Source organism: Emys orbicularis, chromosome 8 (assembly GCF_028017835.1).
Source record: "Emys orbicularis isolate rEmyOrb1 chromosome 8, rEmyOrb1.hap1, whole genome shotgun sequence".
NCBI classification, from domain to species: domain Eukaryota; kingdom Metazoa; phylum Chordata; order Testudines; family Emydidae; genus Emys; species Emys orbicularis.
Genome location: NC_088690.1, coordinates 66233140 through 66249434, shown reverse-complemented (window position 1 = coordinate 66249434; position 16295 = coordinate 66233140). Strand labels below are relative to the sequence as shown.

Sequence of the window (16295 nt, the reverse complement as noted above, 5' to 3'; positions counted from 1 at the left end):
ATGCTGACTGATGTAGAGGAGAGACAGATGACAGGCGGGGCTAGCCACAAGGACAGGGAAGGGGAGTAGCAGAAGGGCTCCAGAAGCGGGTGTGTGTGTGTGTGTGTGTGTGTGTGTGTGTGTGTGTGTGTGTGTGAAACCTTATGTGGATGGGATCTCCAGAGGCAGCCCCCCGTCAATGAACTGCAGCATCTGCCAGGGGGGGGGGGCAGGAGCAGGGAGAGGGGCCCAGAGGAAGTCCCCAGGTGGGGGAGTGGAACAACAGCAACCATCATTTCCTCAGTGCTGCTTCTTGTTTACTCATCCCAGATCACTCTGGCTGGTGAAAGGGGGTTTTCCCAGTGCAGAGCTGATCTGATCAGGGCAGGGCCTGGAGGACAAGCAGCCTTCATGAGGCTTGGCCTTCTCATATTTGCACTTTATACGGGCTGTGAAGGACTGAAGAGCAAGCAACAGCAGAACCTTCTGCCTCTTGATGAGATCCCCCATGACTCTAGGCTCAGTAGCCTGTTAGAGCCAGCCCTGTAAATGCCTATGCCTTTCTTGAACCCCACTAAGCTCTCTGACGCAATATCTTGTGGCAGTTCCCTCTCCCCACCCTATTGTGTATCCCTACTCTTTGGATATTAAGAGCTCACTGGGAACTGCTTGGCCAGGAAGGGATGTTCGGAAGAGAGGAGCGCTGTTCTTTGCCACCATCCTGGATGCTGGGGGGACATTCCCCTTTCACTACACTTTTCAGCTCTAGCCATCTCTTGGTCAATATGTGATACAGGTCAAGCAGGAATGACACTTACCTGGGGGTTCTTTTCTCTCGTATGAGTTGCTGCGTTTGTTTCCTTCACTCTTACCAGGAGGTGAGCACTTCCCCTTTGGTCCTTATTTGCTCCCTTTCCCACTACCAAAAGGGCAGGTTTGTTGAAGGAGAAGCAACGACCTACACCCATGCAGAGGGGATTGTCTCCAACCCCACTCTAAAGCTCATCAAGAGCCATCTGGAGTTAACTGGTGGATAATTAGCAGTTCTGAGGAATAAGAGCCCTACAGAGCTGAGTCAGGCATGGCACAGGTCCGGGATAGCCTGCATGGACAGTGTAAGGGCCAATCTACGCTAGGAAGTTAAGCCCAACAATAGTTGTGAGCTCTGGTCCCCTCGAACTGGTGCTTCAGACAACTAGTGCAGGCAGAACAAAGCCATATTCAGTGCCATTACCAAAAAGAACAGGAGTATTTGTGGCACCTTAGAGACTAACGAATTTATTTGAGCATAAGCTTTCATGGGCTACAGCCACTTCATCGGATGCATAGAATGGAACATACAGTAAGAAGATATTTATACATACAGAGAACATGAAAAGGTGGAAGTACCCATACCAACTGTAAGAGGCTAATTAATTAAGAGAAACTATTATCAGCAGGGGAGAAAAACTTTTGAAGTGATAATCAAGATGGCCCATTTCCGACAGTTGACACGAAGGTGTGAGGATACTTTAACATGGGGAAATAGATTCAATTAGTGTAATGACCGAGCCACAAGTACTCCTGTTATTTTTGCTGATACAGACTAACACGGCTGCTACTCTGAAAAGTGCCATTACCAGCATTCTTCTCGAGTACACTTTCCGCTACAGTGCTGAGAGTGGGTTTGGCTTGTTCACACAAGCAGTTACAGCTGGTTCCTGCCCTAATTCTGGGGTGATAACCCGGCTGTTACCTCAGCATTATCTACATGTGGGGTTTTCAGCAGATGATGCCCAGTGTTACTGACACTGGTACAACTCCACTGGAGGAAGCCATGGTGGGAGCCCTGGTATAGATGAGGCTCCCTCAGTGACCATTGTCTAACACCCTATCATCTGGGGGGCCCAGAGCAGGCCTGAATGTCAGTGTGAGACACGGAGGTGGATCAGGACTTTTGCTTAGAAAAATGACTTGAAAAATTCCAGTTCATTGATCACTGTACAGGATTATCGATGGAGAGATTGCAGTAGACTGTATTACCATCACAGTCTCTGATTAGCTGGCAGCTACCTCTTTTATAATGTCTACAAAAGACGTTCATCTGCTCTCTGCATTCTTGTGCTGCCATGAACCCTTCTGAGCCACAATCTCATGGTGGGTAAGCATGGGCGGCGGTGGAGCCCCCCTTCGGAGAAGCTAGCCCCCAGCTCCGCCCCTTCCACCCATGGCTCCCCCACGGCCAGAGCCCCGAGACCCCCTGACCTCCCCTCATGGCTGGAGCCACAAGCCCCCCCGCCCACCCGAAGGAGCCCCGAGCACCCCTCCCCTCGGCCGGAGGAGCCCTGGGCCAACTCCTCTCCCCAGACCCCAAGCAGTCCTGGGGAAAAGTGTCTCACACTCCTCCTGAAGAAGCTTTTGATATGCCCCATGCAGGTTCTGGGGCAGCTGAGGAGGCAGTATGTGCTACTCAGCTTCTGGGGTTCATCACTAATCTCTCTGGAGTCCAGGGAGATTATTGATGAACCTGGGAAGCTGAGTAGCAAATACCACCTCCTCAGCTGCCCTCAAACCTGCATGGGGCATAACAAAGCAAAAACATCCCCCGCCAAACCCCTCAACCAGGGGTCCATCAGCTTGAATTAAAGTATTATACCTGCCACCCATGCATGTGAGGTCTCCAGACAGCCTTCGTGGAACCTAGCAGCACATCCCTTCTCTTCTGTATCCCATTTCTTATCAGAAAGGATAGCAAGTGCTTCAGCAGACTCCAAAGAGTTGCTCGCATGGGCTGTATCTAAGAAACATGATTACATCTCTTCATTAGCAAACCAGCACACATAAAACAATCTATGTCCGGAAGTTTGGTTTATTCTTGACATCTGAAAACAAACTCTTTCATTTACAGTCTACTGCAAATTAAAGGTAATTTGGCCAAAGCGAACACAGATTGTGTTTAATATAAAGGAGGTGAAATGTTTATGTTAGGATGATCTTCCAGGAACTGCTGGAGGAAGCCGTCTAAATAAAAGACAAAAAAAGAACCCCAAATTCATTTGGTTATGGGGGGTGGGGGAAAGATTTAAAAAAAGGTTAAAATACATTAACATGGCACATGCACAAACCTGCCAGAAGAAAGCTGGTTAAGATAAAAAGGTTCACAACATGCACCATGAGGGGGAAAGCCAGACTAAGAACTGCGATGTTAGCATTAGACCGAATTCTCAACCCAGCCTCCCCATCTATTGGCAGTATTTCATATCTACCCTACCGGCCCAGTGGAACTAGGCAAGTCCAGTTCTGAGTATGGAGATTGCTGCTTAGAGGTTTTCTGATCTTCTTGCAGTAAATAACATTTGCAGGAGGGGCTTCACTCCAGCCAGCCTTGGAGTTTGGGCCCTTAGCAGAGATGCAGTGCTAGCCCGGCTGTCAAAGAGGTCAAGGATACAGTCCATTTCATCTCAGCATAAAAGGCAGTTCTCAATGGGGGAAGCTTCAAGAACATCTTGTGGGGTTCTGATGGAACTAGAAGTGGTAAAACCACATGGGTTACCACCCTGGACACTAACTTAGAACATAAGAATGGCCACACGGGGTCAGACCAAAGGTCCATCTAGCCCAATATGCTGTTTTCCAACACTGGCCAATGCCAGGTGCCCCAGAGGGAATGAACAGAACAGGTAATCATCAAGTGATCCATCCCCTGTCGCCCATTCCCAGCTTCTGGCAAACAGAGGCTAGGGACACCATCCCCGCTCATCCTGGCTAATAGCTATTGATGGACCTATCCTCCATGAATTTATCTAGTTCTTTTTTAAACCCTGTTATAGTCTTGGCCTTCACAACATCCTCTGGCAAAGTTCCACAGGTTGACTGTGCGTTGTGTGAAGAAATACTTCCTTTTGTTCATTTTAAACCTGCTATTAATTTCATTTGATGACCCCTAGTTCTTGTGGTATGAGGAGTAAATAATACTTCCTTATTTACTTCCTCCACACCAGTCATGATTTTATAGACATCAGTCATATCCCCCCTTAGTTGTCTCTTTTCCAAGGTTCCATACCCCTAATAATTTTTGTTGCCCTTTTTTGAACCTTTCCCAATTCCAATATGGCCTTTTTGAGATGGGGTGACCACATCTGCACGCAGTATTCAAGATGTGGGAATACCATGGATTTATATAGAGGCAATATGATATTTTCTGTCTTATTATCTATCCCTTTTTAATGATTCCCAACATTCTGTTCGCTTTTTTGACTGCTGCTGAACATTGAGTGGATGTTTTCAGAGAACTATGCACAGTGACTCCAAGATCTCTTTCTTGAGTGGTAACAGCTAATTTAGACCCCATCATTTTATATGTATAGTTGGGTTATGTTTTCCAATGCACATTGCTTTGCATTCTGGCGTGTACAATATTTGAGATGGGGTGTCCCTAAAAAAGTCACTCAAAGCTCTTTGGGTCGCAGCTGTGCATTCAGAGGAATCGCTGATAAATTTAATGGGGCTATAATGATGAAGATCGTTATCCTTCAATCACAGGGAAGCCCCTGTAATGGGGGAAGGCTAACGTTGGGTGAAGGAAGTATTATTAAACTACTGCCAAAGCTGATCAGAAATCATCAGCAACGTGCTGGATGTCTGCATGGCTTGCAGCACACTGGGGAGATGAGTTGCGCATCATAAGGAGAAGCTTGCAGTGCTTTCAGCATGTGCTGAAGTGAAGTCTCTGGGATCTGTAGTGTATTAAAGCTAGACAGGGCATGTGCGGGAGACAAGTTTCTATTGAGATGTTTGTGTGAATACAAAGACTGCCCGAGTCACAGCCATTAAGGCCACTCAAGAAATATCCACAAGGGTTAAAGCAAAACTGCTGTAAATTCTGACAGGCATTTTTAATCTTCACTGCTGCTGCAATCATCCAGCACCTATCGAAGTACAGCTGTGGGTGATGCCACCAACTGAGCCAGTGACTCAGTAACTGAGCTCCTGATCTAAGGAGTTGTCATGCTTTTACTGTTTGTTTGGTTGTAGAGACCATTTCTTCTCTCAGCACTGAGTAGCTGGACGTTACTAACTTTGAGGGGGAACCTAGATATGTTCTGATGCATCTGAACATACCTACTCACTCCTTCAGGGTGAAATTCCCCCTGGGGCACAGAGCCAGCGGACGCACTATTCTAGTCCCACGCAAGCCTATGAGCACTCGTGCTGTCCCGCAGCTCAGCGATGAATTTCACTCATAATGTCTAATTTTAGTGTCAGTTATTATTAAGCAAATGTGCCAGTGCTGCTTGAAAGCCATTCACCAAGTTTCTAACAGCACAATCCTGCTGTGCTCTTATTCCCCCAGAACTGTGGCAGACTCAGTTAATACTGGAATCTCCCTTTGGAATGCCAGAAGGTCAGCTCTTCAAAAGAAGACAAAACACACTGAAGGAATGTGGCATGATCATGTTGAAAGACAGGCGAGGCTCTCGATCACATCCAGAAAGTAACAAACACCCAGCCAGTGTTTAGCTTTATTTCAGGTTCAGAAATGCAGTGCGACATTTTTACAGCAGGCGTAGGAGACCTTCGGTAATGACTGAGGATCCAGAGATCCAGTCACAGTGTGCAAAAGTCCATACCAGTAATCATTTACATACCGCAAAACCAATGGCAGGTATTGTGGCTCATATTAATGAGGCCATTAACATACAGAGCAACATTCAGAGAAAAAGTGAGCACTTGCTCCTCACAAAACGCCGCCGCTGTGCACATCATTCTGGAAAAGTAGAGAGGGATAAAACACAAACCGGGAACAAAACAAACAGCCGGCAACATGGAACAAATCACATATCAAGCAAGTGCGTTGGACTGTCTGGACGGGAGAAGCCATCTGTATCCACTCGCCTGGAGACAAAGCAAGAGGAAAGATAGGCAGAATGATATTCATTTACAAAAAGAAGCAGTTCTACTGTATTACATGCAGAGCACGGCATAGGGTGATCAAAGACAAAAGCAGGACATGAGCCTCATGTAAGACCAATGCAGAGGGTGAACCACCTCAGCAATACCATCAGTGCAAAACAGGTCTGCATTCAATTGAGTGGTCTTCAATTCTAAAGACAAATAGATCTATCTAATAATCTCTCTGTACTGTATGCACATAGTTTTAAATAGAGGCTTGCAATATAGAGTAGAATATTTTCTATGTTCTAGTATAACACAAGATGGCATTGTACAAAACAAACACGTCTCCCTTAATATAATAGAAGTCTCTTTTATAAGAGGCTTATTCAGAAAGTGCAATAAGATAGGCAATGAAGTAAATACGTATTTACTATAGCTAAGCCTTCCTTTTCATTTCACAGACACTCCTTGTCTTAGGAAGGTGTAGTAGGATCCCTCAGGGTTACAAAACTGAGAGCTACTTATGACACAAGCAAGCACATTCCACCTCCTCAGCTGTAAGGTCAACCATGACTATGCAAGGCACAATACACTATCCATGCTGAGAGTTAGGCTTCGCCTAAACAAAATAATGGATGAGCACCAGCCTGAAGCCAAACTAGAAGTGGTCATCCAATCACATGGACACTGCTCAATAAGGAATGGAATGGAGATCACTGACGTGAGAAGTCTCTGATCCATCTCTCCACACACACACAGCCAGACAAACTCCCCCAGCCCTTCATTCCTTTTAAGTTAACTGCAGGAAGAGAATCATCCTCTACAGTCAGGCTTCTGAGCTTTTCTAGAGCCAGTCTAATGAAGGGACAACAGTCCCCCTGGCTGTGTGTCTGGGCTATGGGATCTCAGGCTTAGCACGCCATTGTAGAGGTGCCTTCAGTCTGCGGAGGGAAAGGCTACCTTTCTCAGACAGCCACTCCCATACTGGCAGATCTAGGGAGAAGTACTGGTGAGCTGCCCAGCTGTCCTTCCAGTGCAGAGTGAGCTGCTGCCAGGGATGTTTCTGGTGAGAACATTGTGGGGGTAGGGTGAAACTAAACGGAATCAGGGTGAGTAGGAATGAAGAGTCCAGTTCCACAGATTGCCATGCTGACAAACATGAACTATGATTATAAGATGAATCTGTATCAGCTGGCGGTAGACTTTTTTGGTAAAGTATTTAGAATTGCTTTTTCCTGAGAAACGTAGTTTACTCTGAAAAATGCATAACTATCAACTTAAGGTAAAATTATCAGAGTATGTGGATTTGCACTTGAGGCTGATTAATGCCCACATATATAAATGCTGTGCTTCCTTCCAGAAGAGTTTTGTAGTGTTTATATTTTGAGATTATTGATGAAAGAATGCTCTTTATTTTGGGTCAGATTTAAGGTTGCTGCACTGTGATGAAATATGCATTTCTTAGTGACTGATTAAAAACGAGCCCAATTCTCACCTTTTGTAGCTATTCACTTCAGTGCCAACTGTGTGTCAGATGCTATCCCATTCTGATTTCTTTATACCCACTTTGCACTGAAGTAAATGGCTACAAAAATGCAGGGCAGTTGAGAATTAGGCCCAATATGTTATGGGCCCTGATTTTTATCTCCATTATGCAGAATTTACTCTGCTGTAACTCCAGTGGAGTTACTCTAGATTTACAACAGCATACATGAACTCAGAATCAGGCAATGTGTGGGCAGTTTAAGATTTATCCACAACAAAAATTATTAATAACTTGGCTTAACTTCAGTCTATTTTCTTTAAAATGTCACTGTCTCAAGCAGATTTAACTAGATACTTTCTCCTGTGCTTTTTGAAAAAAAATAGCAATTTTTTTTGCCAAATTAGTTTCCAAAGTCAAAGTTAAAAGGGTGCTAAAATAGGGCTTTATAATAGAAGTTGGTTGCAAATTAAAACTTGGAAATAATAAATACAGAAGTTTTGCCTGTAAAGCATACACCTACTAGTATAGTGCCATATAAATACCTCTAATAATAATGTTACATATTAAATTAGAGAATACTGAAGAGCGGAGAACATAGAAACATCGTTGAAATGTAATTTTTTACTTTCCTGTAGTTCAAAACAGCACAACTGAATTTAGAAGGTGCAATTTCTTTTTACTTTAAAGATGATTTTATAAGTTTGTTGTTCAGTATTTTAGCATGTTCTTCAAATTAACATTGGCCATTTTAGCAATTCACTAAGATCACCAACGTGCCAAAGTTCATCTTTGCAGTGCTTAAAACACTGACCTCTAGACTCTACAGGTGCGTGTTCTGAGTATAAGTTTGACAGGAAATTAATCTAATATACAAATCATGCTGCTTTCCCAAGTTAAACTCTCTTATGTAGCAGAAACACAAATTTGCTTCAGTGGTGGACACAGCTATTATTTAATTAGCAGTCTGGGAATATTTAACAGGCAAAATTCCCACTGGTTGTGGTTCTGACAGGATTCCTCTCAACCACTGAGATACTGTGTATTGTAGCACCACATACAGCTTCAATACATGAATTTCTTAGATTGATTCATTATAGTGATGGGCTTCATAACCACCAACTGCCTTCCCTTAGGAACTCTAACTGTAATAAAATAACAGCAAATACTTTCTGAAGACATCAGGCCAAATTAGTTTAATTCTGTCCACTTCATTTGTTCTACACCAGGGAGGGAAATTTTCTGATATATTTAAAATGGCAAGTTAACTAGTTAAGATAAAGCTTTTTGTAAATAACAAACAATAGGACCCTTGAAAAGGAACAGCTGTTAAAATAACACATCGCCGGGATATATAGTTGATCACTTCTCACTTGTTTTAGTTGGATAAAGGGACTATCGTACCAAGCCACAGGGGATTTCAGTGAATGAAAATGCAAAATCTTCACACAGTGTAACTTTTGTCTCAGGGTTTTAATAATGGTTGGAAAGAGAGATCAGCTTCAACCAAAATCCTCAATCCAAACACCACTCACTACCAAGAAAGCTCAGATCCAAATTCAGATCTGAACTTTGTGACTTGGGTCAAAATATCATTCAAATAGTGGGTAAGGAATTGGTGGTTCAGTTAGACATTCACATATTAAATCTGTTCCAGTTTCTCACACTGAAGTGACAAATATACCCCTTAGTCCAGACTCTGATACCTTTACTCATGGTGTGTTATGTTTACACACATGCTCCCATCGAGTTCGGTGGGAATGCTCATGTGAGGAAATACTACCCAATGTGAGCAAGGGGGTCAGAATCTGGCTCTTACCAGTTACTAAAAAAAGAAGACTGACTCCCCCCTTGGCCTGTAAAGAGGGACACAAAGAGTGGAGCTCATCACACCATATATGGCCTTATTTTCCTTAGCAACATTCTTCATAAACTAAAAACTTCTGATGTTGAGAAATTATAGTGAAAGTAACCATCCAGCAGGCTTGTGAAAGAGACATGAGGACATGTGTAATTATGGGGCGTGCAGGAGCTTTTAATTACAGACAACATTGTTTCTCTCAGCCCAGTTGGCATTTAAGGAAGGAAATGTGTATAACTATAATCCAAATTATAGAAAGCCTTTCTTTAAACAATTTGATGCAGAAACCTGGAAGCTACTTATAAAAACAAGATGTCCCTTTGAAATGGGAAAGAGGCAAACTCTATGCACTTGGTCAACACAAACACACAGTACAGCAAGCCCCCGTTTGAATGTATAGAACGGGAACACTCAAGTGCCTGCATTAATATATATGTCAATACACTAGCTAAGAAATCAGCTGTTTGCAAGAGGGAAAGTCTAGGCATCACAGACCTTTCCATGACATTTCAGACCCCATAAGCAATACAGAATGGACAGAGTATATTAGTAAAATTGGTTACTTGCCTACAGATGTCCATACATGCGACTATACATTGGGTATTGCAACAGTTATCAAGCGAGTTGCTTCCATACATTTGGTTAGCAATTAATGACATGCCAGAAACTTCACTTAATCTAACAGGGACGAGTCTAACGGACGAATTACAGTGGGCCGAGTGGGTGAAGGGGGTGGTCTTCGGCTAGAGAGAGAGAGAGAGGAAACAAGCAGAAACGCTGAGTATGAATCTGTAACCTTTTCACTGCTGCAAAATATTGCTATTGCTGCATAACATGCACATGCAGCTATATGTCGCATTTCTACTTCCAATTACAATGAAACAGGACAGCCCATAAACATTTGCAATAGGTAAGAAGGTAAAATGTTCACTGAACAGCTCCATGTGCAGTACAGATACTCCCTCTGGAATAGCCAACAGTTTGTTCTCTGTTTACAAGGTTCAGAGGTCGATTGGTAAGATGTCCCTCTCAGCTTAGAAAGGCACAGAATAGAATTAGAGCCAAATTTTCAAAAGTGGCTGTGGATTGCGATGCCCAATTTGAGGAAACTTGGGCCTGATTTCCAGAAAGTGTTGTGTACCTGAAGCTCCCATTTGCTTCAATTAGAGCTTAGAAGCAACTTTTGAAAATACTGGCCTTCGCAACTAACACTGGGATCATTAGCTTGTTAGCTCCCAGTTCTCCTGCCGTAACGTGGCAAACACGGTGAGCTGGGAAAAGACTACTGAGTGGGTTCAATGCGACAGGGCTCAGTGAGGCCAAGACCTGTTCGCTTCTTGACTTAAGAAGTTGTGGTGGGAATCATAAGTAAGAGACGGTGTGTGAACACAGATACATATCAGTCTGGAGCCCAACTAGGAGAGCTCAAGTATAGCCCAGTCCTTCACTCCAGGGGACGTTTTCTTTTACTACTGTTGTGCTTAACTTTAATCACATTTAACCCCACTGAAGTGAATAAGCTACTCCCATGGAGTAACTGAAGCATGGGCGTAGGTCTACATGTTCATGATTGCCCTTATGAAATGAATGATTCTGCTTCAAAGAATCACTGGCATTTCCCCTAGTGGCTAGCTCACTCATAGGTCTAGTTCCAATGCGGGATTAAGTTTCTCTTACTTGAACTCAATGGGAGCACTTGTGTAAAGAGTTTGTGCCGATCTGGGAGTCATTTGGAGCTGGCTGCAGAGTTCAAAGGTTCCCTCTGCTCTTCTCCTAGGGGTTTCTGAAGATTTTATTCTTTCTTGTGGAATGGGGGGGAGGGGCAAACTATTACACACTCAGGGCCACATGGGAGGGAATGAATCTAGTGAATAAAGTGCAAGGACAAAATCAGTCAGTTGCTTTGCATTCTCCAGCAAAAGAATTTGATTGGCTGAGAATGTTACTAAAACTAAGACAGGTCAGCATGTGGCACGTGCAAATGCCTAGAGAGATCATCTCCATTCCAAGTTTAACCATGCCAGGACGCGGTTCCTTGGAACGGTTAGTGGTGTCTGTGTTTGCGTAGATGGGACAACATGGTTGTAGAGCAATGACACGGGATCATAGTACAAAAATGCGGCTGTAAGATGATTCCCTGGATGGGTCTATTTGTATTGTTCAACAGTACAAACAAAAAACAGTTGGCAAATGGACACCCGCCCCCTTGCCATGCCAGACAGCCGGACACTGGCACAGTTCGGCTTGCAGATGGCTCCTCTTATTTCCCTGCTGCCACACCCAGCTCGCTTCTAGTTTTGTTTACACATGTTCTGATTATTCTGCACAGCCAATCAGCTTCCTTTGCTCGTTGCTTAGCTCTCTCCAGCAGGGTTTTTATGCTGCATTTTATTCCACTACATTCTGCCCCTTCCCCAACTCTTAAAGGGTGGTTTTGCTCCCCATTTTATTAAGCAGGAAATGTCAATTCTTCCTTTGTTTTTTAATTCAACCCAGGCCACCACATGTCTGCGTATAGGCTGAGCAGAATGTGATTTTTTTTTTGCAGTTTGGATGATCAATATTGGTTTTTACCTTTTCTGATTTTTATTTTACAGTTGTGGAAAATTTCATGGGGTGGGGTAGGGTAGTTGTTGAAATTTACATGGGGTGGGGCAGGGGAGTACTGACAGCTGGCCTGTAGGGGGCTCCCAGCACTAAGAGCAGGACTACAGGGAGCTCCCTGCACCACTACTGAGGGGCTCAAGACGCCAGGGAGCAAAATGTGTGGCGGGCTGCAGTCCTGTCCTGGTGCAGCAAAGTTTCCCAGGCAGGACTGCAAGGTGAAGGATGAGCTCCCGGCAGCATGAGCCCCCGGCTGAAGTCCTGGTGGGGCAGAGCAGAGACCTTCAGCCAGGACTGTGAGGAGGAGCCCAAACCACCAGCTGCCGTGGAGGCCACCCTGCTGCTGAATGGCTCTGTCACCAGGCAGGTGTCATTCAGCAGCAGGGTGGCCTCCCCCTGCAGCCCAGCACTCGTTGCCCTCCTTGCGGCCCCCGCTGAGGGTCTCTGCTCTGCCCGCCAGGACCCCAGCCTTCCTTACACCATATCGATGTAAGTCGAACCCTGCCAAGCCTGTCAGTATAGCTGCTCTGAGAGAGGGCTGGAGTGCGATCTGAGCACAAGAACTCCTGAGTTCTAAATCCATTGCTAGCATTAACGCCCAGTGAGCAAGTCACACAACCTCTCTGACTGCTCCCCTAACTCACAGGGGGGGATTTATGGGATAAATGGGCCCGATTCTGCTTCTACTGAACCCAATGTGAGTTTTGCCAATGACCTCACTGGAAGCTGGCCTACTGGCACTAAAAGTGCTTTGAAGATGAAAAGCATGAGTGTTAGTATTCTTTGAACTGGGACTCAATATTTGAAGCACGTTTATGCTTGAAATGGTTTGTTTTGCTTTAAGTGTAACTTGTATTTCAATACACTGCCCTGTGGAGAAATGAGAATCTTAATCCCTAACACAGAACATAAATGGGGCAGACTCCAACTGCTATCCTAGTGGAAATCAACAAGCTAAAATAAAATCCCTAAACAGCAATTTCTTCATTGTGTATTTTTCTAACAGAAGAATGCTTCTCAGCTAGCTTCAGTGTTGGTTTGTTAGCTCAGATTACAAAATTTGTAGTTTTGTAAAGAACCACTTGTAAGGCTCTGCATTGGTGCTGGATTACATTAAACTATTTCTTTGTCGAAGTTCACCATGTTGCATTGCTTAGAGCTTACTGAAAACACCAACTAATGTGTGTACAATTTACAAACAGAGAGAATTCATACAGCTTCTTCATATTAAATGTGATAGATAAGACCAGCAATGTATCTCAGCACAAACTTGAACAAGACAGTACACTGAATCCAAATATCGTACTTTCAAATTCTTGTGTTCAAATTTACATTTAGACTAGGTTGGTCAGAAACTAGATGGCACAGTAAGATAGAGGCCTGGGTTTCAATTTGGTTTCGGTCTCAGTGAAATTAGTTTGGTTGTCTTGTTCTACACCTCGTTTATATACACGAAAGCAGTACGCAGCCTTATTTCTTCCACGACTGGCCTACAATGCAGTGCTCCCTCCTAGTGAAGTCCCTCTGGTTCCACAAGCAGGGCTAGCTCCAGCGTTTTTGCCACCCCAAGAGGCGGGGGGAAAAAAAAGCCGCGATTGGCGGCATTTAGGCAGCAGCTCTACCCTGCCGCTTCATTCTTCGGCGGCCGGTCCTTCCCTCCGAGAGGGACTGAGGGACCCGCCGCCGAATTACCGCCGAAGACCCGGATGTGCCGCTCCTGTCCGTTGGCCGCCCCAAGCACCTGCTTGCTGCGCTGGTGCCTGGAGCTGGCCCTGTCCACAAGCCACTGAACATAGCAGTTATGCTAGGCAACTCCTAGTCTAGCAGCCTCCCAGAGGCGGGTACCTGAATGCTGGGATCTGTAGCTTTTGATCCTGATGCCAGCATGCACTACAGAGGACCAGATGCTCATCTGGTGTAAACTGCCCTAGCTCCATTGACTGCGGTGGAGCTACAAAGATTTACACGAGTTGAAGAGGGAGGGAGCGAAACGGGCAGGCCTGGAAGCTGCCGATCACTAGGCTTGGAAGGATTAGATTTTTAATCAGGAAATGTTGGTAAATGTTGATTTCCCCAGACACACACAGACCAAAGAAAAATTATTTCCCTCAATAACAACATAAATTTACAGATGGGCAAAGTAAGGAAAATGCTGCTTGAAAACTTTAGAGTTTGAGTTAAGGACATTTATTTTGTACATGTCGACATGGGATGTTGACATTTCTGTTTTGACGATTTTAACTTTTTGAATCTCAGCACCTACTGTCAGTGAATAATTACCCTCTGACCCCGCACATAATTTCCCACAACTGTGAAAATGTACATAGATAAAAATGCTTAAAAATAAAGATCAATATAATCCATCAACATCATAAAAAAATAAAAATCTAATTCTGCTAAGCCTACCTATCACTCACTCAGATTTCCTTGGCCGGGGGCATAGGGAGTGTAAGCCCACTTTTTGGCTTTCAGTAGGTTTTCACCTTCTTAGTCTGAAGGAATCTGGACTGCTAGCACAGGAGGACAGGCCTGCAACACAGGCCTTCTTTCCTTTTCCCTCACTTTAGGCCTGGAACTTACAATGGGAGGAATTTCAGCAATCGGTTACACTGGTGTAACGGAGCAGAGAGCCAGGTCCTGGATTATTCCTGGTAAATATAGCTGGCTGAGCCCATAGGATCATCTTTCTTAGGGCCACCTCCTTCTTTCAGTCGGACTAAATCAGCTGAAAAATAAAGTTCTGAGGAAACAATGGATTTCAGCCTGTAAAAATCCGTTTTTTTAGTGTGAAGTGTGAGCAAAGGTTACGCAAACGTTCTCTGCACGTTAACGTTCCCTTAAAACTACAGTGATCTATAGACTACAACTAGCAGCAGGGGGAGCTGTAATCTTCTGAACTCATTCAGATCAAAAGAAAATTAGAGAAAAACAAACCCAAACGATCTGTGTGCTGCGCTAGCTGCCATGTCAATGAGTAAATATGTGACTAAGCCCAATTAAATGTTTAGTCTGAAGCCAAGAGATGATATTGGTAGAGACAGCAGAGCCCACAGTTTTTCTGCTTCCATCAGACTCTCTCATATTCTGGGACTGGATTCACTGCTGTTCACAGGGTGCAAAAGTTTGATTTCTGGGCAGATTCAGAATCAGACAGTCCTTTTAGATAAAAATGTCATTTCTACAGTGATTCCTATTTAGCTGTTGCCTCAAATCTTTTCACTGAAGTTTCAACTTTTAGGGCAGACCGCCAGAACCTGGCCCCCTTTAGATAGTGGCCTGCTGGGGCCATTTTTTGAAAGAGAAATGCTGTGTTTGTAAAAGTTAGTGCTGAAGGAGCAGGGGATCATTCGTTCCTAGGGTTGAGTAAACGAGTCTGCAGAAAGAATCAGGACTTCTAACTAGCATACATTAGGCAGAACATAAAGAATTTACCAATGAAATCCTATTTAATAACTCCCTGATGTTTCTGGAGTGACTCCTCCTTTGAAGAGTTCAATGGGGTTTTATACAAGGGATAACTTCTACTTCCACCCAAAAATTAAAAAATAAGAAAGGTTTATTTTATTTTTAACTTAAAGAGCACACTCCATTTTTTTCAGTTTTAAGAGAGCTCCGAATAGCTTTAGCTAGACAAATGCAGAGCAAAAGTCACTAAATAAAGCAAGTCTAGACTTAAAACTCGATCAGAACCATATGGGAACTCTTCAAGCATCTGCCTTTTCAGAACTGCTATCATTCTAGAGACATAGTCCACAAAATATGCTTTTAGTGAAGCATAGCTGTAATTACAGTGAGAGGCCCTGCTTTAAGATCATCGCTGGACTGAGAAGAAAAGCCAGCATAGTTCTAAATAAAAGGCTTTCATTTCCACTTACATCCACGTCTGTCCATGACCATCACAGAGCACTTACGAAAGTGGATGCATTTTACAATATATTCCTATTGCTCCAGAGGTGTAAACAGCTTTTTATTTACCTTTTTCTATAAAATTGGCAAGTGTTCATTATGTTCCTGGCCTCTTGGGCTCAGACTACACTGTGATTGGAAACCATGTTCGCACCTTTTTAGAAAGAAAATATTGAAACAGTTCTTCAGCCAGGTTTCACTGTTAATGTGGATTCAAGTCTCTTTGTGGACCAGGCTTATTTTAGACTGTAAAGTGGAAAGAGGTTAGACAGATGATTTGTTTTCTTTAGGTGGGGAACAAAAGTCACTTCTTCTATAAGTCACTATCTCCAATCTGTTAGGGGGACCTGAAACCCATTTTCCCAGGCTTGTCCTAATTGAGAGACGGTCCTAGCATCCTGGCCTGTTTTACTGAAAAGAGGATTTTCTCCCTGTTTAATAAAACCCCGGGATGTCTCCACAGCCAGAGATTCCTCTTCTGTTTTCCCAGTTCACACATCAGCATCTCCACTTCTCAGATGCTCCCTCCTGGCCCCTGCCAAAGCTGCAGCAAGGAACAACAGCAACAGTGGTGGTTCTGGGCCTGCA

At 44.0% G+C, this 16295-nt stretch overlaps 1 protein-coding gene across 1 annotated transcript in view; it reads right to left on the bottom strand.

Moving 5' to 3' along the window:
- Positions 1 to 5768: 5768 nt before the first annotated feature.
- Positions 5769 to 16295, bottom strand: part of DNM3 (dynamin 3) — a 353245-nt gene continuing 342718 nt past the window's right edge. Inside the window, exon 22 of the mRNA XM_065408897.1 lies at positions 5769 to 5853. Coding sequence (XP_065264969.1) covers positions 5793 to 5853 — 61 coding nt within the window. The 3' untranslated portion in view covers positions 5769 to 5792. The remainder of the gene's footprint in view (positions 5854 to 16295) is intronic.